The 25456-nt window shown below is 47.2% G+C and overlaps 1 protein-coding gene across 2 annotated transcripts in view; it reads right to left on the bottom strand.

Annotated features, from left to right (window-relative positions):
- The window catches only part of ABCC5 (ATP binding cassette subfamily C member 5), a 144960-nt gene that overhangs the window by 29351 nt on the left and 90153 nt on the right, over positions 1-25456 (bottom strand). For both annotated transcript variants that reach the window (XM_038744451.1, XM_038744460.1), the window contains 9 exons: positions 25000-25184; positions 22697-22843; positions 21570-21699; positions 20096-20249; positions 19865-19993; positions 16813-16999; positions 3756-3845; positions 2901-3090; positions 909-1068 (listed from right to left, as the gene is read on the bottom strand). In XM_038744451.1, the coding sequence (XP_038600379.1) occupies positions 909-1068; positions 2901-3090; positions 3756-3845; positions 16813-16999; positions 19865-19993; positions 20096-20249; positions 21570-21699; positions 22697-22843; positions 25000-25184 (1372 nt within the window). The remainder of the gene's footprint in view (positions 1-908; positions 1069-2900; positions 3091-3755; positions 3846-16812; positions 17000-19864; positions 19994-20095; positions 20250-21569; positions 21700-22696; positions 22844-24999; positions 25185-25456) is intronic.

The raw sequence follows: 25456 nt of genomic DNA, 5'->3' as shown, positions 1-25456 counted from the left end.
TGCAATTGGGAAGGAAGCGGGGGTCAACGTGTGAGGGTTATTTCAGGTGAAATCATGAGGCCACGGGGAAACCGTTTCTTTCAAGGAGGGAAACCCCCTCCTGTGTTGCGCGAGAACCACGGAAGGCGTGTGAGGAAGAGCAACGGCTCAGTCCGAAATTCCCGCTTTTCAGAGAAGTCCAACCTATGGAATCTCAGAAAAGACTCAGGCCATCTTTCGGTGAAGGCAGAGAGATAATAATAGTGATAATAATGATGGCATTTATTAAGCGCTTACTATGTGCAAAGCACTGTTCTAAGCGCTGGGGAGGTTACAAGGTGATCAGCTTGTCATCATCTTCATCGTCAATCGTATTTATTGAGCGCTTACTATGTGCACAGCACTGGACTAAGCGCTTGGGAAGTACAAATTGGCAACATATAGAGGCAGTCCCTACCCAACAGTGGGCTCACGGTCTAAAAGGGGGAGACAGAGAACAAAACCAAATGTACTAACAAAATAAAATAAATAGAATAGGTATGTACAAGTAAAATAAATAAATAAATAGAGTAATAAATCTGTACAAACATATATACATATATACAGGTGCTGTGGGGAAGGGAAGGAGGTAAGATGGGGTGGATGGAGAGGGGGATGAGGGGGAGAGGAAGGAAGGGGCTCAGTCTGGGAAGGCCTCCTGGAGGAGGTGAGCGCTCAGTAGGGCCTTGAGAGCTTGTCCCATGGGGGGCTCACAGTCTTAATCCCCATTTTACAGATGGGGTAACTGAGGCCCACAGAAGTGAAGTGGCTTGCCCAAAGTTACCCGGCTGACAACTGGCGGAGCCGGGGTTTGAACCCATGACCTCTGACTCCAAAGCCCAGGCTCTTTCCACTGAGCCACGCTGCTTCTCTTCTCCGACTCTACTCACCGGACGGTGCCGCTGAACAGTACCGGCTCCTGAGGGATGATGGAGAGTTTACTCCGGAGATCGGCGAGGCCGATATCGTTGATTCTCACCCCATCGATTTTGATGCAGCCTCCGGACAACTCCACCAGTCGGAAGAGGGCCATCCCCAGAGATGACTTCCCTGGTGAGGCAGAAGGAAAGGCACGAGGGCAGGCAGTTATGACATCCCAAAATTAGTAGTTTGGGTAAAGACGTAAGGTGAAGGTCCCGCTCAGGAGCCCCTTGCTTCCTTTTGGGTCACGCGGAATCAATCAATCAATCAAATTTATTGAGCGCCTACTGTGTGCAGAGCACCGTACTAAGCGCTTGGGAAGTACAAGTTGGCAACATATAGAGACAGTCCCGACCCAACAGTGGGCTCACAGTCTAAAAGAATCCTCAATCAGACATTGCTGTCCACCAGCGAACTTGGCATGACCGACTCCATCTTGTGCATGCCAACGGTAACCCTCAATTTTGCGCAGACCGAAAGCACTCCAGTGTTTGTAAAGTAACATTAACCAAAGCGGCTCCTCTCTGTCGGGAATGTCCCCATCCTGTGTTGACCGTTACCTCCCGATAACATCTTGTAAACAGGGATTTTAACACTAACCGAACCGTGACAAACGGTTGTACTTTAACTTGGGATCTAGGAATGCCAAGGCCTCACGTAGGGCGCTACTCCCGGGAATCCTTTGTGTAGCTCGGATTTGAAACCGAATAAAAGAGGAAGAAGCGGCTGGGATGGGGCTGCTTGTCACTCGGTACCTCTCCCGGGAGGTGAACGGGCAGGTAGCCACTTTCCTTCTTTACTGCTCTATCTGAACTCATGTCTCCGAGTCATTTTTCTTATCTGTGTCACCACCTTGGGTACACGAACCTTGCAGCCGATTTACACCGATTAACGTATTTTGCACCCTACTTGTCGATAACAGACATCCACCATCGTCACGCAATTAACTAAAAGACAGACACATCCAATTGTCAAACGTTAAGCCACTCATACGGTGTCAACCGCATCGATCACTGAACATTAATCCTAAACTGTAAGCCTTACCTTAACTTCTGTTTCTGTGTGTGTGTGTGTGTGTGTTTCTTTTATAGGAGACTTAGTTTTGCTATTGAAGGTACTATGTTTCACAAGATCAGTGAAATCTTTGGGCTGATGATTACCTTAGCTTACATTTTTGATGACCTGTGGCACAATTACACCAGTATTAAGTAATCAACAGCTCGTGAGGCAGCACGGCCTAGTAGCAACAGCCCGGGTTTGGGAGTCAGAAGACGTGGAGTCTAATCCCGGCTCCGACACCTGCCTGCTGGGTGACCTTGGCTAAGTCACTTCGCTTCCCTGTGCCTCAGTCACCTCACCTGTCAAATGGGGATTAAAACTGTGAGCCCCACGTGAGACAACCTGATTACCTTGTATCGACCTCAGCGCTTAGAACAGTGGTTGGCACGCAGTAAGCGCTTATCAAATACCATTATTATGGAGGAGCAGCCTGGTTTAATGGAAAGAGCACGGGCTTCAGAGTCAGAGGTTGGGGATTCTAATCCCTGCTCCGCCACTTGTCAGCTGTGCGACTTTGGGCAAGTCACTTCACTTCTCTGGGCCTCAGTTCCCTCATCTGTAAAATGGGGATTAAAGCCGGGAGCCCCACGTGGGACAACCTGATTACCCTGTATTTACCCCAGTGCTTGGCACATAGTAAGCGCTTAACAATACCATTATTATATGTATCTAGTAACACGTGTGGTGTACATATATGAAGATGTGTGAATACATACATATAGATAAAATTCACAGTACAAATGGGAAAGAGTCCCTGCACTCCTCTCCATTTACCAGTCCGATCTGAAGGCCTGTCCGATCGGTCAACTCAAGACACTCACGGCAGAGGCAGGTTCAAGCGTCGCTGTACAGACATTTCTCTTCAGATGCAAAGAAAGAAAGAGAGGCAGGTTTCTCCTCACCTGAGCCTGTCCGCCCCACAATGCCAATCTTTTCTTTGGGTTTGATGGTGAAAGAGACTTTCTTCAGGACCAGAGGAAGGTTCTCCCTGTATCTCATCTCTGCGTTCTCAAAGATCACCTCTCCTTCCTGAGGCCAGTCTGGAGGAGGAGTCTTGTCCTTAATTCGAGCTGGAGCTTCCAGGGTGAGGGTCTATATATATATATATATATATATATATATATATATATATATATATATATATATATATATATATATATATATACACATTCAGGGAGAGGGAGAGGGAGAGTGAGAGGGTGAGAGAGCGAGAGAGGAAAAAAGAGAGAGAGAACTTTATTTATTTTACTTGTACATATCTATTCTATTTATTTTATTTTGTTAGTATGTTTGGTTTTGTTCTCCGTCTTCCCCTTTTAGACTGTGAGCCCACTGTTGGGTAGGGACTGTCTCTATATGTTGCCAATTTGTACTTCCCAAGCGCTTAGTACAGTGCTCTGCACATAGTAAGCGCTCAATAAATACGATTGATGATGATCCTTTGGAGTACAGATTTAGGGGTAAAGGTACGCCCTTTCCCCCCAAATCAATCAATCGTATTTATCGAGCGCTTACTGTGTGCAGAGCACTGTACCAAGCGCTTGTTTAGTACAAAGTAAAGGTCCATCCAGGCCCCTGCTTCGCCAAAAGATAAATAAATGTGTCCCTACCAGACACTCTATTATTTTTTCTATCGGAGCACAGTTTTAAAGCATGAAGCTCTTTCCCTTAAGATTGCTCTCAGGAAGCAAAACCGTTTGAAACCGCTAATTTGGGGAAAGACGTAATTGGGCGCGGGGACTTTGGGGCAGTCTGACCTTAATATAATGACTGATCCTCTCCACGGAGGTGAAGCGCGCCTCTGTCTCAGATGCCAGTCTGACCGTGAATTGGAACAAACCAGTTAGCTGTGGAGAAAGAAACAATGGGAATCTTTTATCAGCATCCACCCTGAAACCCTAGAACCCGCTCATCCTAAACCAGCCTTCGTTCATTCATTCGATCGTATTTATTGAGCGCTTACTGTGTGTGGAGCACTGTACTAAGCACTTGGGAAGTACAAGTTGGAAACAAATAGAGACGGTCCCTACCCAACGACGAGCTCACGGTCTAGAGGGGGAGACAGACATTAATACAGATAGATAAAACGATATATACAGATATATACAGATGTGCTGTGGGGAGTCATTCATTCAATCGTATTTACTGAGCGCTTACTGTGTGCGGAGCACTGTACTTAGCGCTTGGGAAGTACAAGTTGGAAACACATAGAGACGGTCCCTACCCAACAACGAGCTCACGGTCTAGAGGGGGAGACAGACATTAATACAGATAGATAAAACAATAAATTACAGATATATACAGATGATAATAATAATAATAATAATGATGGCATTTATTAAGCGCTTACTATGTGCAAAGCACTGTTCTAAGCGCTGGGGAGGTTACAAGGTGATCAGGTTGTCCCAAAGGGGGCTCACAGTCTTAATCCTCATTTTACAGATGAGGGAACTGAGGCACAGAGAAGTTAAGTGACTTGCCCAAAGTCACACAGCTGACAATTGGCAGAGCCGGGATTTGAACCCATGACCTCTGACTCCAAAGCCCGTGCTCTTTCCACTGAGCCACGCTGCTTTTCTTAATACAGATACAGATGTGCTGTGGGGAGTCATTCATTCAATCATATTTATTGAGAGGTACTGTGTGCGGAGCACTGTACTAAGCGCTTGGGAAGTACAAGTTGGAAACAATTAGAGACGGTCCCTACCCACCAACAATCTCACTGTCTAGAGGGGGGACGGACATTAATACAAACAGATAAAACAATAAATTACAGATACATACAGATAGATACATATGTGCTGTGGGGAGTCATTCATTCAATGGTATTTACTGAGCGCTTACTGTGTGCGAAGCACTGTACTAAGCGCTTGGGAAGTACAAGTTGGCAACATATAGAGACGGTCCCTACCCAACAACGAGCTCACGGTCTGGAGGGGGAGACAGACATTGATACAAGTAGATAAAACAATAAATTACAGATATATACGGATAGATACATACGTGCTGTGGGGAGTCATTCATTCAATTGTATTTATTGAGTGCTTACTGTGTGTGGAGTACTGTATTAAGCGCTTGGGAAGTACAATTTGGCAACGTATAGAGACGGTCATTCATCCCAGTGGTTTTCCATATCAATAATTTTGGTATTTGTTAAGCGCTTACTAGGCACCAGTACTGTACTAAGCGCTGGGGTGGATACGAGCAAATCGGGTTGGACACAGTCCCTGTCATACGTGGGGCTCACAGTCTCGCACCCCATTTTCCAGATGAGGTAACAGGCACAGAGAAGTGAAGTACACCTTAAGCCCTGGGAAGGAACAGGTCACCTCAGAAAAGTTGAAAATAACCGCATCCCATTTATTGCAATTGTTAGCTTTTATAGCTAGCGTTAAAGTCTGTGCAGGTGGAATTTTTTCATTTTTATTCTTTAAATCCACATCTGCATCACTGCATCACATCTGAAGCAGCGTGGCTCAGTGGAAAGAGCCCAGGCACTGGAGTCAGAGGTCATGGGTTCAAATCCCGGCTCCGCCACTTGTCAGCTGTGTGACTTTGGGCAAGGAGGCCTTCCCAGACTGAGCCCCTTCCTTCCTCTCCCCCTCGTCCCCCTCTCCATCCCCCCCCTTCTTACCTCCTTCCCTTCCCCACAGCACCTGTATATAATGTTTGTACATATTTATTACTCTGTTTATTTTACTTGTACATATCTATTCTATTTATTTTATTTTGTTAGTATGTTTGGTTTTGTTCTCTGTCTTCCCCTTTTAGACTGTGAGCCCACTGTTGGGTACGGACTGTCTCTATATGTTGCCAATTTGTACTTCCCAAGCGCTTAGTACAGTGCTCTGCACATAGTAAGCGCTCAATAAATATGATTGATTGATGATGATGATGAAGTCACTTCACTTCTCTGTGCCTCAGTGACCTCATCTGTAAAATGGGGATTAAGACTGTGAGCCCCCCGTGGGACAACCTGATCACCTTGTAACCTCCCCAGTGCTTAGAACAGTGCTTTGCACATAGTAAGCGCTTAATAAATGCCATCATTATTATTATTATTCTTCTCCACCTGATTCAGATTTTGGCACTTTCTCTTTTCATTATAAAGTCAGTGGTACCGAAAGGCAATGCAGACAGAAATAGGCTTTTTTACATGAGGAAGCAATACAGAGTGGGAGTCACAGGCCCAAGACCTGGAAGAGGAGCCTGGGTAAGAATTTCAATAGAAATTATGATATTCGTTAAGTGCTTATCATGAATCGAGCACTATACTATATGTACATCTGTAAAATGGGGATTAAGACTGTGAGCCCTCCGTGGGACAACCTGATCACCTTGTAACCTCCCCAGCGCTTAGAACAGTGCTTTGCACATAGTAAGTGTGTAATAAATGCCATTATTATTATTATTATTATTGTTAATTATTATACTAAGCCCTGGAGTAGGTACAAGATAATCCTGTTGGACAGAGTCCCCGTCTTACGTGGAACCCACAGTCTAGTTAGGAGGGAGTACGACTTTTTTACAAATGAGGAAATTGAGGCACAGAAAAGTTAAGTGACTTGCCTAAGGTCACAAAGCAGAGAATTAGGATTAGAGCCAGGGCCAGAATTAGAACTCAGGTCCCCCGCCTCCTAGACCTGTGATCTTTCCACTAGGCCACACTGCTTCTCTGTATACGGAGAATGGGGGCCAAAGTGGGTATGTTGGAGGAGGAAGAAAGGAACTATCTGAGGAGCAAGGATGTCGGCGCACCCTTTCAAATAAATGTCGCGTGTGTGGTGGTAGGTCCAGGCATAAGTACGTAGGACAGAAGAAATAAAAAGAAAAATCAGTCGTGTTGATTACCTACTCAAGTCTTCCCAGACTGAGCCCCCCTTTTTCCTCTCCTCCCCCTCCCCATCCCCCCCTCCTTCCCCTCCCCACAGCACCTGTATATATGTTTGCATAGATTTATTACTCCATTTATTTTACTTGTACCTATTTACTATTCTATTTATTTTGTTAATGATGTGCATTTTGCTTTAATTCTATTTGTTCTGACGACTTGACACCTGTTCACCTGTTCTGTTTTGTTGTCTGCCTTCCCCTTCTAGACTGTGAGCCCGCTGTTGGGTAGGGACCGTCTCTATATGTTGCCGACTTGGACTTCCCAAGCGCTTAGTATGGTGCTCTGCACACAGTAAGCACTCAATAAATACAGCTGAATTAATGAATTGATTAATTCCCCTTCTAGACTGTGAGCCCATTGTTGGGTGGGCTTTGGAGTCAGAGGTCATGGGTTCGAATCCTGGCTCCACCACATGTCTGCTGTGTGGCCTTGGGCAAGTCACTTAACTTCTCAGAGCCTCAGTTACCTCATCTGTAAAATGGGGATGATGACTGTGAGCCCCACGAGGACAACCTGATCACCTTGTATCCCCCCAGCGCTTAGAACAGTGCTTTGCACATAGTAAGCGCATGTTGCCGACTTGTACTTCCCAAGCGCTTAGTATGGTGCTCTGCGCACAGTAAGCACTCAATAAATACAATTGAATTAATGAATTAATTAATTCCCCTTCTAGGCATTCCAGGCCCATCCCCCGGGCCTGGAATGGCCTCCCTCTGCCCATCTGCCAAGCTAGCTCTCTTCCTCCCTTCAAGGCGCTACTGAGAGCTCACCTCCTCCAGGAGGCCTTCCCACACTCAGCCCCTTCCTTCCTCTCCCCTCACCCCCCTCTCCATCCCATCTTACCTCCTTCCCTTCCCCACAGCACCTGCATCTATGTATATATGTTTGTACATATTTATTACTCTATTTATTTATTTTACTTGTACATATCTATTCTATTTATTTTATTTTGTTAGTATGTTTGGTTTTGTTCTCTCTCTCCCCCTTCTAGACTGTGAGCCCACTGTTGGGTAGGGACTGTCTCTCTATGTTGCCAACTTGTACTTCCCAAGTGCTTAGTACAGTGCTCTGCACACAGTAAGCGCTCAATAAATACGATTGATTGATTGATTGATTGATTGATAGACTGTGAGCCCGTTGTTGGGTAGGGATCGTCTCTATATGTTGCCGACTTGTACTTCCCAAGTGCTTAGTACGGTGCTCTGCACACAGTAAGTGCTCAATAAATGTGATGAAATGAATGAATGAATGAATGAAAGAATGCATACTGCATGGAGCACTGTACTAAGTGCTTGGGAGAACACAGTATAACAGATTTGACAGACAGGGCCTTGGTTATAATAATAATAATGGCATTTATTAAGTGCTTACTATGTGCAAAGCACTGTTCTAAGCACTGGGGAGGTTACAAGGTGATTAGGTTGTCCCATGGGGGGCTCACAGTCTTAATCCCCATTTTACAGATGAGGTAACAGGCACAGAGAAGTAAAGTGACTTGCCCAAAGTCACACAGCTGACAATTGGCGGATCCGAGATTTGAACCCGCGACCTCTGACTCCAAAGCCCGGGCCCTTTCCACTGAGCCACGCTGCTTCTCTAAGTGGCGTGGGTCGTGGGTTCTAATCCCGGCTCTGCCACTTTGTTACAGTCTAGAGAGGGAGACGGACATTAAAATATATTCTAGATAGGTACCTAAGTGCGGGCTGGGGTGAAATCGAGGGTACAAATCCAAGCAGCATGGCTCAGTGGAAAGAGCCCGGGCTTTGGAGTCAGAGGTCATGGGTTCAAATCCCAGCTCCACCACGTCTGCTGTGTGACCTTGGGCAAATCACTTAACTTCTCTGAGCCTGTTACCTCATCTGTAAAATGAGGATTGACTGTGAGCCCCAGGTGGGGCAACCTGATCACGTTGTATTCCACTGCCCCCCCCAGCGCTTAGAACAGTGCTTTGCACATAGTAAGCGCTTAATAAATGCCACTATTATTGTTATTATTATTATAAAGAAGGAAGAAGGAGGAGGGGAGGTGAGGGCTTAGTTGGGGAAGGCCTCTTAGAGTAGATGTGATTTTTAATAAGGCCTTGAGGGTGGGGAGAGTAATGGACTGCCATAGATAGGTTGGGAGGGAGTTCCAGGACAGAGGCAGGACACGGCAGAGAGGTCGGCGGGGAGATAAATGAGATGGAGGTACGGTGAGTAGGGTGGCGTTAGAGAAGCCATGTGGGCAAGCTGGGTTGCCGTACGAAATCGTCAAGATAAGATAGGAGGGGGCAAGGGGATGGAGTGCTTTAAAGCCGACAGGGAGGAGTGTTTGTTTTGACGTGAGCAGCTTGGCCTAGTGGCAAGAGCCCGGGCTTGGGAGTCGGAGGTCAATCAATCAATCAATGGTATTTATTGAGTGCTTACTGTGTGCACAGCACTGGACTAAGCGCTTGGGAAGTACAAGTCGGCAACACATAGTCCCCCGGACAGTCCCCCGGGCCCGGAATGCCCCCAATCCCTCTGCCCATCCGCCAAGCTAACTCTCTTCCTCCCTTCAAGGCCCTACTGAGAGCTCACCTCCTCCAGGAGGCCTTCCCACACTGAGCCCCTTCCTTCCTCTCCCCGTCGTCCCCCTCTCCATCCCCCCATCTTACCTCCTTCCCTTCCCCACAGCACCTGTATATATGTATATATGTTTATACATATTTATTACTCTATTTATTTTACCTGTACATATCTATTCTATTTATTTTATTTTGTTAGTATGTTTGGTTTTGTTCTCTGTCTCCCCCTTTTAGACTGTGAGCCCACTGTTGGGTAGGGACTGTCTCTATATGCTGCCAACTAGTACTTCCCAAGCACTTAGTACAGTGCTCTGCACACAGTAAGTGCTCAATAAATACGATTGATTGACATAGAGACAGTCCCTACCCAACAGTGGGCTCACAGTCTAGAAGGTCAGAGGTTTCAATCCCGGCTCCACCACTTGTCTGCTGAGTGACCTTGGGGGAGTCACTTCACTTCTCTGGGCCTCAGTTACCTCACCTGCAAAATGGGGATTTCATTCATTCATGCATTCAATCATATTTATTGAGCAATTCATTCATTCAACCGTATTTATTGGGCGCTTACTGTGGGCAGAGCACTGTACTAAGCGCTTGGGAAGTCCAAGTTGGCAACATATTGAGACGGTCCCTACCCAACAGTGGGCTCACAGTCTAGAAGGGGGAGACAGACAACAAAACATATTCACAAAATAAAATAAGTAGAATAAATATGAAATAAATAGAGTAATAAATACATACAAACATCTGTACATATATACAGGTGCTGTGGGGAGGGGAAGGAGGTAAGGCGGGGGAGAGGAAGGAGGGGGCTCAGTCTGGGAAGGCCTCCATTGTACTGTACTAAGCGCTTGGGAAATACAAGTCGGCAATATATAGAGACGGTCCCTACCCAACAACAGGCTCACAGTCTAGAAAGGGGATTTAGACTGTGAGCCCCACATGGGACAACCTGATTACCTTGTATTTACCCCAGCGCTTAGAACAGTGCTTGGCACATAGTAAGCGCTTAACAAATACCGTAATTATGGAGAAGCAGCACGGCGTAGCGGATAAAGCACAGGCCCGGGAGTCTAATCCCGGCTCGGCTACTTTGCTGCGTGACCTTGGCCAACTCACTTCACCGGGCCTCAGTTCATCTGGAAAATGTGAATTAAGACTGTGAGCCCCACGTGGGGCAATCTGACTCCCTTATATCTACTCCAGTGCTTAGAACAGTGCTAGGCACATAGTAAGCGCTTAACAAATACCATCATTATTAATTATTATTATGTGAGGGTGGGCGGGCAACCACTGGAGGATCCTGAGGAGTGGGGAGACACAGACAGAAGGGGTTTTTTTTACGAAAAACCATCTGGGAAGCGGAGTGAAGTCTGGCTCAGAGGGGTCAAGTCAAGCAGTAGAAACAGTGCTTTGCACATAGTAACCGCTTAACAAATGCCATCATTATTATTATTATTATTATTTAATAGGACGCTTGGAGGATCTGCAAGCAGCCTGTTCTCCTTGATAGCCACCCTAATGGCTGGGAGTAGTTGATTTAATTTCAAGGCCCTACTGAGAGCTTCAAGGCCCTACTGAGAGCTCACCTCCTCCAGGAGGCCTTCCCAGACTGAGCCCCTTCCTTCCTCTCCCCCTCGTCCCCCTCTCCATCCCCCCCATCTTACCTCCTTCCCTTCCCCAGAGCACCTGTATATATGTATATATGTTTGTACATATTTATTACTCTATTTATTTATTTTACTTGTACATATCTATTCTATTTATTTTATTTTGTTAGTATGTTTGGTTCTGTTCTCTGTCTCCCCCTTTTAGACTGTGAGCCCTCTGTTGGGTAGGGACTGTCTCTATATGTTGCCAACTTGTACTTCTCAAGCGCTTAGTACAGTGCTCTGCACACAGTAAGCACTCAATAAATACGACACTGATTGATTGATTGATTGATTTAAGTATTTATTTCGGCCTAAACACTTGGGAGAGTACATGGACATTTAGGCAAATCACTTAACTTCTCTGTGCCTCAGTTACCTCATCTGTAAAATGGGGATCGACTGTGAGCCCCATGTGGGACAACCTGATTGACTTGTATCTATCCCCGGGCTTAGAACAGTGCTTGGCACATAGTAAGCGCTTAACAAATACCATCATTATTATTATTACCAAATGTATTGCTAATTCTCATACTAATTCTACTGCGCTCTCCCAAGCACTTAGTACGGTGCTCTGCACATGGCGGGCGCTCAACGGACACTACTGATTAACTGAATGGGAGTCAACCCTGGCTTCCAGTCCCAAAGCTGGAAAAAAATCTTGTCGCACTGTACTTTCCTAAGCGCTTAGTACAGCGCTCTGCACACAGTAAGCGCTCAATAAATACGACTGAATGAATGAATGACCAGAGGAGGGTTGACCTGGGTTCTACTCCCAGTTCTGCTACTTGTCTGCTGTGTGACCTTGGGCAAGTCACTTCACTGCTCTGGGCCTCAGTTATTTCATCTGTAAAATGGGGAGGAAGACTGTAAGCCCCATGTGGGACATGGACTGTGTCCAAACTGATTAGAGAAGCAGCGTGGCTCCGTGGAAAGGGCACGGACTTTGGAGTCAGAGGTCATGGGTTCTGATCCCGGCTCCGCCACTTGTCAGCTGTGTGACTTTGGGCAAGTCACTTAACTTCTCTGGGCCTCAGTTCTCTCATCTGTAAGAAGGGGGTTAAAACTGTGAGCCCCCCCGTGGGACAACCTCATCACCTTGTAACCTCCCCAGCGCTTAGAACAGTGCTTTGCACATAGTAAGCGCTTAATAAATGCTATCATTATTATTATTATTATTAGTTTGTATCTACCGCAGCGGTTAGTACAGTGCCTGGCACAGAGTAAGTGCTTAACATATATCATAAGAAAAAATAAATACAAAAAATAAGGGGGGGGGGGGAATCTTACACCCACACATCTTTTTTTTGTATGTACATTCTATTCATTCATTCAATTGCATTTTATTGAGTGCTTACTGTGCAGAGCACTGTACTAAGCGCTTGGAAAGTACACTTCGGCAACAGAGACAATCCCTACCCAACAACGGGCTCACAGTCTAGAAGCGGGAACAAAACAAAAACAACAAAAGCGAAACAAAACAAAACAAAAGCGACACCAAGCAAAGCAAAGCACGTAGACAGGCATCAAACATCAGACATTCTAGCAACCAATCCTGCCACATCTCAATCAATCAATCGTATTTATTGAGCGCTTACTGTGTGCAGAGCACTGGACTAAGCGCTTGGGAAGTACAAGTTGGCAACATATAGAGACAGTCCCTACCCAACAGTGGGCTCACAGTCTCATTCCTCTGGCCCCAAATGGCTACTGCCTTATTGCCTGGGGCTGGGTATATCGGCTCAAACACTGTCTCTGTCTTTCTCCTGCCTCGCTCAACACTGGAGATGACACCACCAGCCTTTGTCTTACAAACCCATAACCTTGGCATTATCCTGGACTCCCCTCTCTCATTCAACCCACATATTCAGTCCATCACTACATCCTGTCGGTTCCACCTTCAAAACATCACTAAAATCCGCCCTTTTCTCTCCATCCGAACTGCTACCGTGTTAATCCAATCACTTACCCTATCCCCCCTTGATTACTGTATCAGTTTCCCTTGCTGACCTCCCTGTCTCCTCACTCCAGTCCATAATTCACTTTGCTGCCTGGATTATTTTTCTGCAAAGACATTCAGGCCATGTTTCCCCACTCCTCAAGAAATCCCATGGTTGCCCATCCACCTCCGCATCCAACAGAAAGTCCTCACCATTGGCTTTAAAGCAGTCAATCACCTTGCCCCTTCCTACCTAATAATAATAATGATGACATTTATTAAGCGCTAAGTGCAAAGCACTGTTCTAAGCACTGGGGAATCAATCAAACAATCAATTGTATTTATTGAGCGTTCACTGTGTGCAGAGCACTGTACTAAGCGCTTGGGAAGTACAAGTTGGCAACATATACTTGCTGGCAACAGCCACATGTCGGCTGTGTGACCTTGGGCAATTCACTTAGCTTCTCTAGGCCTCAGTTACCTCATCTGTACATTTGGGATTCAGACTGTGAGCCTCACATGTAAAATGGGGATCAATCAATCGTATTTATTGAGTGCTTACTGTGTGCAGAGCACTGTACTAAGTGCTTGGGAAGTACAAGTTGGCAACATATAGAGACAGTCCCTACCCAACAGTGGGCTCACAGTTTAAAAGGGGGAGACAGAGAACAAAACCAAACACACTAACAAAATAAAATAAATAGAATAGATATGTACAAGTAAAATCAATAAATAGAGTAATACATATGTACAAACATATATACATATATACAGGTGCAGTGGGGAAGGGAAGGAGGTAAGATGGGGGGGATGGAGAGGGGGGCGAGGGGGAGAGGAAGGAAGGGGCTCAGTTTGGGAAGGCCTCGTGATCAGATTGTCCCACTGGGGGCTCGCAGTCTTCGTCCCCATTTTACAGATGAGGGAACTGGGGCCCAGAGAAGTGAAGTGACTTGCCCAAAGTCACACAGCTGACAATTGGCAGAACTGGGATTTGAACCCATGACCTCTGACTCCAAAGCCTGGGCTCTTTCCACTGAGCCACGCTGCTGCTCTCGAGGAGAGTACCTCACCTCTCTACTCTCCTACTACAACCCAGTTCACACACTTCGCTCCTCTGATGCCAACCTCTCAACCACGTTCTGCCTCCCGCCCGGAATGCCCTTCCTTCTCATATCCGAGAGACAACTCTCCCCCGTTTCAAAGCCTTATTGAAGGCACATCTCCTCCGAGAGGCCTTCCCTGACTAAGCCCTCCTTTCCTCTTCTCCCACTCCCTTCTGCAGCGCCTGACTTGCTCCCTTTATTCACCACCCCTGCCCACCCCCCGACCCCACAGCATTTATGTACATATCCGTAATTTATTTATTTAAATGTCTGCCTCCCCCTCTAGACTGTAAGCTTGTTGTGGGCAGAGAATGTGTCTGTTTATTGTTGTATTGTTCTTTCCCAAGTGCTTAGTACAGTGCTCTGCACACAAGAAGCACTCAAACTTGACTGACTAACTGATTCACAGTCTTTTAGGCTGTGAGCCCACTGCTGGGTAGGGACTGTCTCTATATGTTGCCAATTTGTACTTCCCAAGCGCTTAGTACAGTGCTCTGCACATAGTAAGCGCTCAATAAATACGATTGATGATGATTCCCCAACCCTCATCGGGAAGATTTCTTTTAGGCCAACTCCCTAGATGGGGGAAATTCCACATTTTCACCTGATATCACTTGGAAGTGAATTAAATTCCCCTCCTTTTCAACCAAGATGGTTTTAATAATAATAATAATTGTGGTATTAAGCATTTACTATAATAATAATTAATAATTATTGTATTTCTTAAGCGCTTACCATGTGCCAGGCACTGTTCTAAGTGATGGGGTAGAGAAAAGATAATCAGGTTGGACACAGTGCCTGTCCCACATAGGGCTCACAGTCAATCCCCATTTTGCAGACGAGGGAACTGTGGCATAGAGAAGTTAAGTGACTTGCCCAAGGTCACACAGCAGACAAGTGGCAAAGCCGGGATTAGAACCCATGACCTTCTGACTCTTTCATTCATTCATTTGTATTTACTGAGCGCTTACTGTGTGCAGAGCACTGGACTAAGCACTTGGGAAGGTGCAATAAACAGTGACAGTACCTGCCCACAATGAGCTCACAGTCTAGAGTGGGGGAGGCAGATATCTATACAAATAAAGAAAATTACAGATATAAATATAATTGTTTCGGGTTTGGGAGGGGGGAGGAAGAAAGGGATAGATAAAGTGACAGATATGTGCATAAGTGCTTTTTACTTGTACATATCTATTCTATTTATTTTGTTAGTATGTTTGGTTTTGTTCTCTGTCTCCCCCTTTTAGACTGTGAGCCCACTGTTGGGTAGGGACCGTCTCTATATGTTGCCAACTTGTACTTCCCAAGCGCTTAGTACAGTGCTCTGCACACAGTACGCGCTCAATAAATATGATTTATTGATTGAGAAAGTCAGTGCAACACAGAAGGGAGTGGTAGATGTGGAAAAGTGGGGCCTCTTGGAGGAGATGTGCCTTCAATAAGGTTTTGAAGCTGGGGAGAGTGGTGGTCTGTCGGATTAAAAGGGTGAGAGTGCTTCAGGACAGGGGCAAGATGTGGGCTGGGGTTCGGTGGCGGCGAGACAGGAGAGATGGAGGCACAGTGAGGTTGGCACTAGAGGAGTTGGGTAGGGACTGTCTCTATATGTTGCCAATTTGTACTTCCCAAGCGCTTACTACAGTGCTCTGCACATAGTAAGCGCTCAATAAATACGATTGATGATGATGAGGAGTGAAGTGGGTCAGCTAGGTTGTAGAAGGAGAGAAGCGAGGTGAGGTAGGAGGGGACAAGGTGGTGAAGAGCTTTACAGCCAGTGGAGAGGAGTTTTTGTTTTGTTTGATATGGACGTGGATGGGCAACCTCTGGTGTATTTTTAAGAGCAGGGAGACATGTCCAGGACGTTTTTGAAGAAAAATGATCCGGGCAGTAGAGTGGAGAATGGACTGGAGTGGGGAAAGAAGGAGGCTGGGAGGTCAGCAAGGAGGCTGATAATAATAATAATAATAATGGCATTCATTAAGCGCTTACTATGTGCAAAGCACTGTTCTAAGTGCTGGGGAGGTTCCAAGGTGATCAGGTTGTCCCACAGGGCGGGGGTCGCAGTCTTAATCCCCATTTTACAGATGAGGTAACTGAGGCACAGAGAAGTGAAGTGACTTGCCCAGAGTCACACAGCTGACAAGTGGCGGAGCCGGGAGTTGAACCCATGACCTCTGACTCCAATGCCCGGGCTCCTTCCACTGAGCCACACTGCTTGATACAGTAATCCAGGGAGAACAGGACGAGTCTAGGTAACGTGCACAGCACCGTACTAAATACTGGGGTAGATACAAGATAATCGGGTCAGGCAGTCCCTGTCCCACACAGGGCTCACAGTCTTAACCCCCATTTTACAGCTGAGGTAACAGAGGCATAGAGAAATAAAGTGATTTGCCCAAGGTCACACAGCAGATAAGTGGCAGAACCGGGATTAGAACCCAGGGCCTCTGACTGTCAGGCCCGGGCTCTATCCACTAGACCACACTGCTTTTACCCAGTGATGTTATTTCGGTACCCTTTACCCTCTACAAAGAAAACTTACCTGTGGCTGGCTGTGCCACTGGGCCCCAGGAGAGATTTTTAAACCTAGGGGTGAGTCGCCGAGTGACTGAAGCCCGCCCGCCCAGCCTGCTTCCGAGCGCTCACCCCGGACAGGGTCCGGGAAGTCGCCAACCCCGGGAACTGACCTGCACGGCGTAGGAGATGGCCAGGCCGGCGTAAGCCGGGGGGATCTGGCCATGCATCAGGACGATCATCAGCCCCGTCGTTGTGATCAGAGCGATACTGATCACATCCAACCGCACGGCCAGCCACCGCATCGCACAGGTAAATAAATAGAAGGGCGCCTGGTTGTCATCCAACAGTTCCTGGTACCTAGGATGGGAGACAAGACACCTAAGGCTAACAGTTGCCCTGGGGATGCGGCTCTTGGCTGTCTGCCAGGCTGGAGATTTGCCAGGCTGGACCTTGCTAGACTGTGGGACCCGATTACCTTTTATCTACCCCAGTGATGATGATGATGGTATTTGTTAAGTGCTTACTAGGTGCAAAGCACTGTTCTAACTGCTGGGGAGGCTACAAGGTGATCAGGTTGTCCCACAGGGGGGCTCACAGTCTTCACCCCCATTTTACAGATGAGGTAACTGAGGCACAGAGAAGTTACGTGACTTGCCCAAAGTCACCCAGACTGAGCCCCTTCCTTCCTCTCCCCATCGTCCCCCTCTCCACCCCCCCATCTTACCTCCTTCCCTTCCCCACAGCACCTGTATATATGTATATATGTTTGTACATATTTATTACTCTATTTATTTATTTTACTTGTACCTATCTATTCTATTTATTTTATTTTGTTAGTATGTTTGGTTTTGTTCTCTGTCTCCCCCTTTTAGACTGTGAGCCCACTGTTGGGTAGGGACTGTCTCTATATGTTGCCAATTTGTACTTCCCAAGCACTTAGTACAGTGCTCTGCACATAGTAAGCACTCAATAAATACGACTGATGATGATGATGATGATGACAACTGGCGGAGCTGGGATTTGAACCCATGACCTCCGACTCCAAAGCCCATGCTCTGTCCACTGAGCCGCGCAGTGCTTAGTACAGTGCTTGGCACGTAGTAAGTGTTTAACAATAGCCCAGTTAAGGTCTTGGACAAGGCTATGAAACACCGTTTATCCCCACGTTACGGTTTCCACCGGGTAATCTCTCCCTTCCCGCCGCCCCCCGACTTTTGAGGATGAACCAAAAAAGATCCTTTTTGTGAGCGGTGCCAGCAGCGTGCCCCGGGGCTGGAAGGAGAGACGGTTTTTGGAAAGCACGGACGTTGCAGGTGCAGGCTTGCGCTGGAGATTGCTGGTTTCGCTTTGGCAACCAAGCCCCGCGGAAGGACTCATTCATTCATTCGTTCAATTATATTTATTGAGCGCTTACTGTGTGCAGAGCACTGTACTGAGTGCTTGGGAAGTACAAATCGGCAATGTATAGAGATGGTCCCTACCCAACAACGGGCTCTGAAGAGAAGGAGCAGAAGGCAGTGGTGCAGATACAGGCTCACACTGGGCAGGGAGTTTCTTCAGAAAATAAAGGGGAGGGGCGGAAGGGTTGATTTATTTAAGGCCTAATGTTTGCAGCACTTGGGAGAGTGCAATAAAAGAGAGGCAAGGCCTCCCCTTTTCCTTTCTCTTCCTTCTCCCCCTTCTTTCCTCATCCATTCCACCCCTCCCCATCTTTTTCTTCTTATTCCCCTTATTGCTGGACTTAATTCTTATATTACTCTACATAGCCCTCCCTGGTTTTGGAGTGCCCACAGTGGGGCAATTATGTGAGTAAATATGCCACTTAGTTATGATGATGATGATCTCCATCTGGATGGAGGAAGAATGGATTGGCATCTAGGGCTTGAAAGAATCTCCAGGGATGGGCTTTCTTGGGTCACTTTGAAGACACAGACTACTCCGCTCTTGGAAGAATTCTGATTATAAACCTTCAACAATAACCTTCAAGGACAGAGCCTATGTCATAGGTGTAAGCGCCTGTGGAAGCAGGGAGAAGAGGGAGCAAAGATTTAAAAAACATCTAGTCTTATTAAAAGTGAACTTTGGCAGTAGCAGGCCTCTGAGGTATGTAAAGATCTGAGGTACTTTCCAGGAAATGTAGAGGAGAGTAACAAAAAGACTCCAGGACCAGAAAGCACAGCCTGAGGAGACTCTTGGCCATGTCCAGGGGGAGAAAAGGAAAGCTGGAAAACAGCTGACTACTGACATGGACGCCAATCCTTAAGAGGGGATAAGCGTCCATCGATCGTACTTATTGAGCACGTACGGTGTCTACTTATCGAGCACTGTTCTAAGGGTCCCTCCTTTCCAGTGACTGACAAGGGAATAATAATTATTGTGGTATTTTTTATGTGCATACTCTCTGCCAGGCACTATACTAAGCACTGGAGTGGATACAAGCAAATCGGGTTGGACACAGTCCCCGTCCCATACGGGGCTCTCAGTCCCATATTACAGCTGAGGTAACTGAGGGCCAGAGAAGTGAAGTGACTTGCCCAAGGTCACAAAGTCCCAGGGTCACAAAGAAGCAGAGCCTGGATCAGAACCAAGGAGCAGTGGACTCAAACTGCAGAGAAGACTGGATAAAACAGAAGCCAAACAGATCACCGGCTTCCCTGAACAAGTGCCTGAGTTCAGGCTGGACGGCCATCCGAAGGAATCGGGGAGGCAACTGCAGTGCGTGCAAACCTAGTCAAGGAGATGAAGTAGACTCTGGAGACTCCAGCCAGCCCAGTCTTCTAGGACTCTTGTTTCCCAGTCAGTGTCCCAACCCAGACATCAGAGCCCTGGGAAGCGAGGACAAGTCCCCACAACTGAAGAATTCCCGGCACGCAGCTGGATTTTAAGCAGCGGCTTCATTTCCCCTTCTAGACTGCTCTCCCCCTTCTAGACTGTGAGCCCATTGTTGGGTACGGACCATCTCTCTATATGTTGCCGGCTTGTACCTCCCAAGCGCTTAGTACAGTGCTCTGCACACAGTAAGCGCTCAATAAATATGACTGAATGAATGAATTGTCCCTCAGGACACTACCACCCTGAGCATACGATAGAATGAATGAATTTTCCTTCAGGACACAACCACCCTGAGCATCACAATCCCTTTCTGACAACATTGCCGGTTCTGCAGGAACTCGGAAATCGAGAAGCTGATTGGGGTCAGTTTAGTTAACAGGGAACACTAACCTGTGGAGAAATTCCTGCCCTTTATTGTAGGCGTGGATGGTGGCAAGTCCCTGAATACTGGATGTAATGTGAGAGAGGAAAGGCGATTGGGTGATGTTATCCAGGCGTTTCAGCTCCCGAATTAGCACCCTGAAAGAGAGAGGTGGGTGAGGGAGCAGCTTATGAACAACAGTCCAGGAGGCCCCAACTCAATGGCCACCTTCTGCCATCTCCCCCCAAGCCCCTTCTTACCTAGAGACGACATGCAGGACTGTGAAGAGGATGACGAGGGGCCCCACCACCACCAGGAACCAGGGGAAGACCCCCGCGATCATCCCAGCGCAGAAGAACACCAGGATGACATTCTGGATAAACATTTCGGCCTGGAACGGCAGGCGGACATCCACTGGAGAGGGGGCAGAGGAACGTGAGTGAAGTCACTGGGACGGGCAAAGGGTGATTCGTAAAAAGAACCGAGCGGAATCAGCAAGCTGAACACGGCTCCCACCGACCCTTCCCTGAAGAGATGAGGCCCACCTGTAGGTTCCTTAAGCCTTGCAAACATGAAGTTTGGGAAATTTCATTTTCCTTCGATCCAGAAAATACCAATGGGGCCAAAAGCCCATCAGGAGTTAATTTCTCCTTAGCCTTAGGTCCTATGACAAGGCCTCCTGCTCTGAGAGTGATTCTGACTTTGGGCACCAGGCCCAAGAGGGTTGGGGTCTAGAATCCCACAGTCAACACACTGAGCCGACAACACCTGCCAGAATGGGGGAATGATTTCCTACAGCCCACACACTTTGCTCCTCTAATGCTACCCCTCTGACTGAGCCTCGACCCCGTCTAGCTCGCCTCTGATTTCTCGCTCATGTCCTGCCTCTGGTCTGGAATGCCCTCCCTCAGCAAATCCGACAATTACTCTCCTCAACTTCAAAGCCTTATTGAAGGCACACCTCCTCCAAGAGGTCTTCCCTAAGCCCCGCTTTCCTCTTCTCCGAGTCCCTTCTGTGGTGCCCTGACTTGCTCCCTTCATTCTTCCCCCGTCCCAGCCCCACAGTACCTATGTAAATTTCTGTAATTTATTTATTTATAAATGTCTGGCTCCCCCTTCTACACTGCAAGCTCGGGATGGGCAGAGAACGTATCTATTAATTGTTGTATTGTACTCTCCCAAGTGCTTAGTATAGTGCTCTGCACACAGTAAGCACTCAATAAATACAATTGAATGAATGAATGCTAGGTGGATAAACCCAGAGGAAAGAGAAAAAAGAAAGTCCTCCAATTTTTTAGGCAGAGGACACATGGGCAACCACAAAAGAAAGCATCCGATTTCTGGAACCCCAAACAGTGGGTCCTCCCTTCCCCTCAGATACTTTTCAGGTTCCTGATTCAATCCTGAAAATCTTCTGGGCTTTTGAGTCTGCAAGGTAGTTGCCCCAGGCTGCACTGGCTGGGAGCTCTGCCAATAACTGTAAGCTCGCTGTGGGCAGGCAACGTGTCTGCTTATTGTTCTGTTGTACTCTTCCAAGTGCTTAGTACAGTGCTCAGCACACAGTAAGCGCTCAATAAATACAACTGACTGACTGACAATGAACAATCCATATCTCTTCAGTGGGTCCCTGTCATAAGGGCAGGAAGACAGCTAACATCTAACCACAAAGAGGCCTCTCTGGAGAGATGAAAGGAAGGGGAAAAAAAATCCACCTCTGGAAAAGTGGCACTGTACCTTCATCCATGTCCTTGGAAAATCTATTGAGGATCCGCCCCGTGGGAGTGGTGTCAAAGAACTTCATGGGGCTGCGAAGGATTCTCCGGAAAAGTTCATCATGGAGTCTGGAAGATGCACGCAGTGTTCCCTGGTGGAGAGAGAGAGAGACAAAGAAAGACAGAGAGAGCAAGAGAGAGAAAAAGAAGAGGGAGAGAAAGAGAATGAAAGAGAGAGGGAAAGGAAAGAGAGAAAGAAAGAAAAAGAGAGAGACAGAAGAAAAGAAAGAAAAGAAAAAAAAGATAGAAAGAGCCAATCACAGTCTGGAGCTCTGAAAACTGGCAACCAGTTCTTTTCCCCCTCACCCTTCTCTTCTCCCCAAGACCTAATAATAATAATAATAATGATGGCATTTGTTAAGCGCTTACTATGTGCAAAGCACTGTTCTAAGCGCTGGGGGGATACAAGGTAATCAGGTCGTCCCACGTGGGACTCAGTCTTAATCCCCATTTTACTGATGAGGTAACTGAGGCTCAGAGAAGTTAAGTGACTTGCCCAAGGTCACACAGCAGACATGTGGCAGAGCTGGGATTAGAACCCATGACCTCTGACTCCCAAGCCCGGGCTCTTTCCACTGAGCCATGCTGCTTCATAATGGTTATGAATGGTGGCCAGCAAAAGCCCCAGGAAGTGCAAATAGCTGCTCTCCACAATGGAGAGGACTAGCTGGCTGAGCAAACGATGATGATGATGATGGTAATTGTTAAGCGCTTATTAATTATTAAGCGCTATGTGCCAGGCACTGTACTAAGCGCTGGAGTGGGTACAAGAAAATTGAGTTAGACACAGTCCCTGTCCCACATGGGGCTCACAGTCTCAATCCTCATTTTACAGATGAGGTAATAAGGGCCCGGAGAAGTGAAGTGACTTGTCCAAGGTCACACAGCAGACAGGTTGGGGAGTCTCTGACTCCGAGGCCCGTGCTCCATCCGCTCTGCCACGCGGCTTCTCAAAGGCCGATGGAGTGGTGCCACTCCTGCTCAGGCTGGCATCTGCCCGGCTCAGAAACACCCCATCCAGGCCCACGGTCAGATTTCCCGGAAATCAAGAGGAGCCAGAGGCTGGCGTGACTACCTCCCTCCACCTACCTTGACGAAAACGACACCACGAATGGCTTTCAAGATCATGATGACGCCCATGGAGAGGGCGTAGATGCTGGCGTAATAGTGCATGTGAGGGTTGTCCTTCATGCTGTCGCTCACCAACGTCTCATTCCCTCGGAGTACCGTTGTGTTCTGCCCGGAGACAGGGAATCCAAATTCAGCTGCCTTCTTGACTTAATAAGGGGTTGTAGCCTAATCAATCAATCAGTCAATTGTATTTATTGAGCGCTTACTGCGTGCAGAGCACTGTACTAAGCGCTTGGGAAGTCCAAGTTGGCAACATATAGAGACAGTCCCTACCCAACAGTGGGCTCACAGGCTAAAAGGGGGAGACAGAGAACAAAACCAAACATACTAACAAAATGAAATAAATAGAATAGATAGGCACAAGCAAAACAAATAAATAGAGTAGTCGATATTATTTCCCCCTAACAGGGCCTTATGAAGACAAAATGTCTAAGAAGCTCTTGAAGCTTCTTGGGAAGGGGCTGTAAGAAACCAGTGAGACTGTGCCTTCCTATCTCTTAACTCCCTCTTAATAACCATAATAATAATAATATTGCTATTTGTGAAGCATTTAGAGAAGCAGCGTGACTCGGTGGAAAGAGCACGGGCTTTGGAGTCAGAGGTCATGGGTTCAAATCCTGACTCTGCTGATTGTCAGGTGTGTGACTTTGAGCAAGTCACTTAACTTCTCTGTGCTTCAGCGACCTCATCTGTAAAATGGAGATGAAGATTGTGAGCCCCCCGTGGGACAACCTGATCACCTTGTAACCTCCCCAGCGCTTAGAACAGTGCTTTGCACATAGTAAGCGCTTAACAAATACCATCGTTATTATTATCTCTGTGCCTCAGTGAGCTCATCTGTAAAATGGGGATGAAGACTGTGAGCCCCCTGAGGGACATCCTGATCACCTTGTAACCTCCCCAGTGCTTAGAACAGTGCTTTGCACATAGTAAGTGCTTAATAAATGCCATCATTATTATTATTATTATTTAGGGTGTGCAAGGCACTGTACTAAGCGCTGGGGTGGATAGAGGCAAATTGCGTCGGACCTAGTCATTGTCCCACGTGGGGCTCACAGTTTCAAATCCCCATTTTTATCGATGCGGTAACTGAGGCACAGAAGTGAAGTGACTTGCCCAAGGTCACCCAGCAGACAAGTGGCGGAACCGGGATTAGAACCCATGAACTCCCAACTTCCAGGCCCAGGCTCTAGCCACTACACCATGCTGCTTCCCTCTTCTTGGGAGAGAGTCAGTAGGAGGATAAAGGATCTGGCTCTCATCTGGGGAAGACCCTGCTTTCTATAATAACAATAACAATAATAATGATGTTGGTATTTGTTAAGCTATTACTAGTGCAAAGCACTGTTCTAAGCGCTGGGGGGATACAAGGTGATCAGGTTGTCCCACGGGGGGGCTCACAGTCTTAATCCCCATTTTACAGATGAGGGAACTGAGGCCCAGAGAACTGAAGTGACTTGCCCAAAGTCACACAGCTGACAATTGGCGGAGCTGGGATTTGAACCCATGACCTCTGACTCCAAAGCCAGGGCTCCTTCCACTGAGCCATGCTGCTTCTCTATGGCTTCTCTTCTCTATCATCATCATCAATCGTATTTATTGAGCGCTTACTATGTGCAGAGCACTGTACTAAGCACTTGGGAAGTACAAATTGGCAACATATAGAGACAGTCCCTACCCAACAGTGGGCTCACAGTCTATGACTCCCAGCCCTGACTATTCCCGCCCTGACTGTTCCCCCACTGACTTCATCTGGGTGTTTTGCTTCACCAGCTCCAGGATTGATTGACTGATTCATTCAATCATATTTATTGAGTGCTTACTGTGTGCAGAGCACTGTACTAAGCACTTGGCAGAGTGCAACAGAACAACAGACACAATCCCTACCCACAACAAGCTTACAGTCTAGAGGGGGAGAGAGACATCAATATAAAGAAATGAAAGATGTGTACCTAAGTGTTGTGGGGCAGGAACGGAGGGATGAGCACAGGGAGCACGTCAGGGTGATGCAGAAAGGGGTGGGAGAATCAATCAATCAATCGTATTTATTGAGCGCTTACTGTGTGCAGAGCACTGTACTAAGCGCTTGGGAAGTACAAGTTGGCAACATATAGAGACGGTCCCTACCCAACAGTGGGCTCACAGTCTAAAAGACTTAGGGAGAAGAGGAGAGGCGGGGCTTCTACGATGAAATCTAAGGTGTCCGTAAGCGCGGCCACTTCCTTGGACCCCTGCAACTGGCTCGGGCCACGTGTCCTTACCCCACTTCCTTGCTTGATCCAGTAACTCAGCCACCAGTTGCTGAAAGCCGTGCTGCCCACATTCAGCATGAAGAGGGCCATGATGACCAGGAACGCCAAGGGACCGCCGGCTGACTTGATGTAGATGCCATAGACGGACCAGGGCACGGAGCCTTGGCCTTTCTCTTCCACCTGGATCAGCTGTCCTGAGAAAGTGCAAGGGCGAAACACAAGCTCGACCAAAAACCAAGCCACTAGATCCAACGGAATAATTCCGGTACATGTTAAACGCTTAACGTGTGCCGAGCACTGTTCTAAGTACTGCTTCCGTCTCCTACACTCCACCGAAACTGCCCTCTCAAAGGTCACCAATGACCTCCTTCTTGCCAAATTCAACAGCTCCTACTCTATCCTAATCCTCCTCGACCCCTCAGCTGCCTTCGACACTGCGGACCACCCCCTTCTCCTCAACACGCTA

The sequence above is a fragment of the Tachyglossus aculeatus genome, chromosome 1 (genome assembly GCF_015852505.1).
Source record: "Tachyglossus aculeatus isolate mTacAcu1 chromosome 1, mTacAcu1.pri, whole genome shotgun sequence".
NCBI lineage: Eukaryota > Metazoa > Chordata > Mammalia > Monotremata > Tachyglossidae > Tachyglossus > Tachyglossus aculeatus.
The sequence above is the reverse complement of the archived record's forward strand: the minus strand, read 5'-3'. Positions and strand labels throughout refer to the sequence as shown.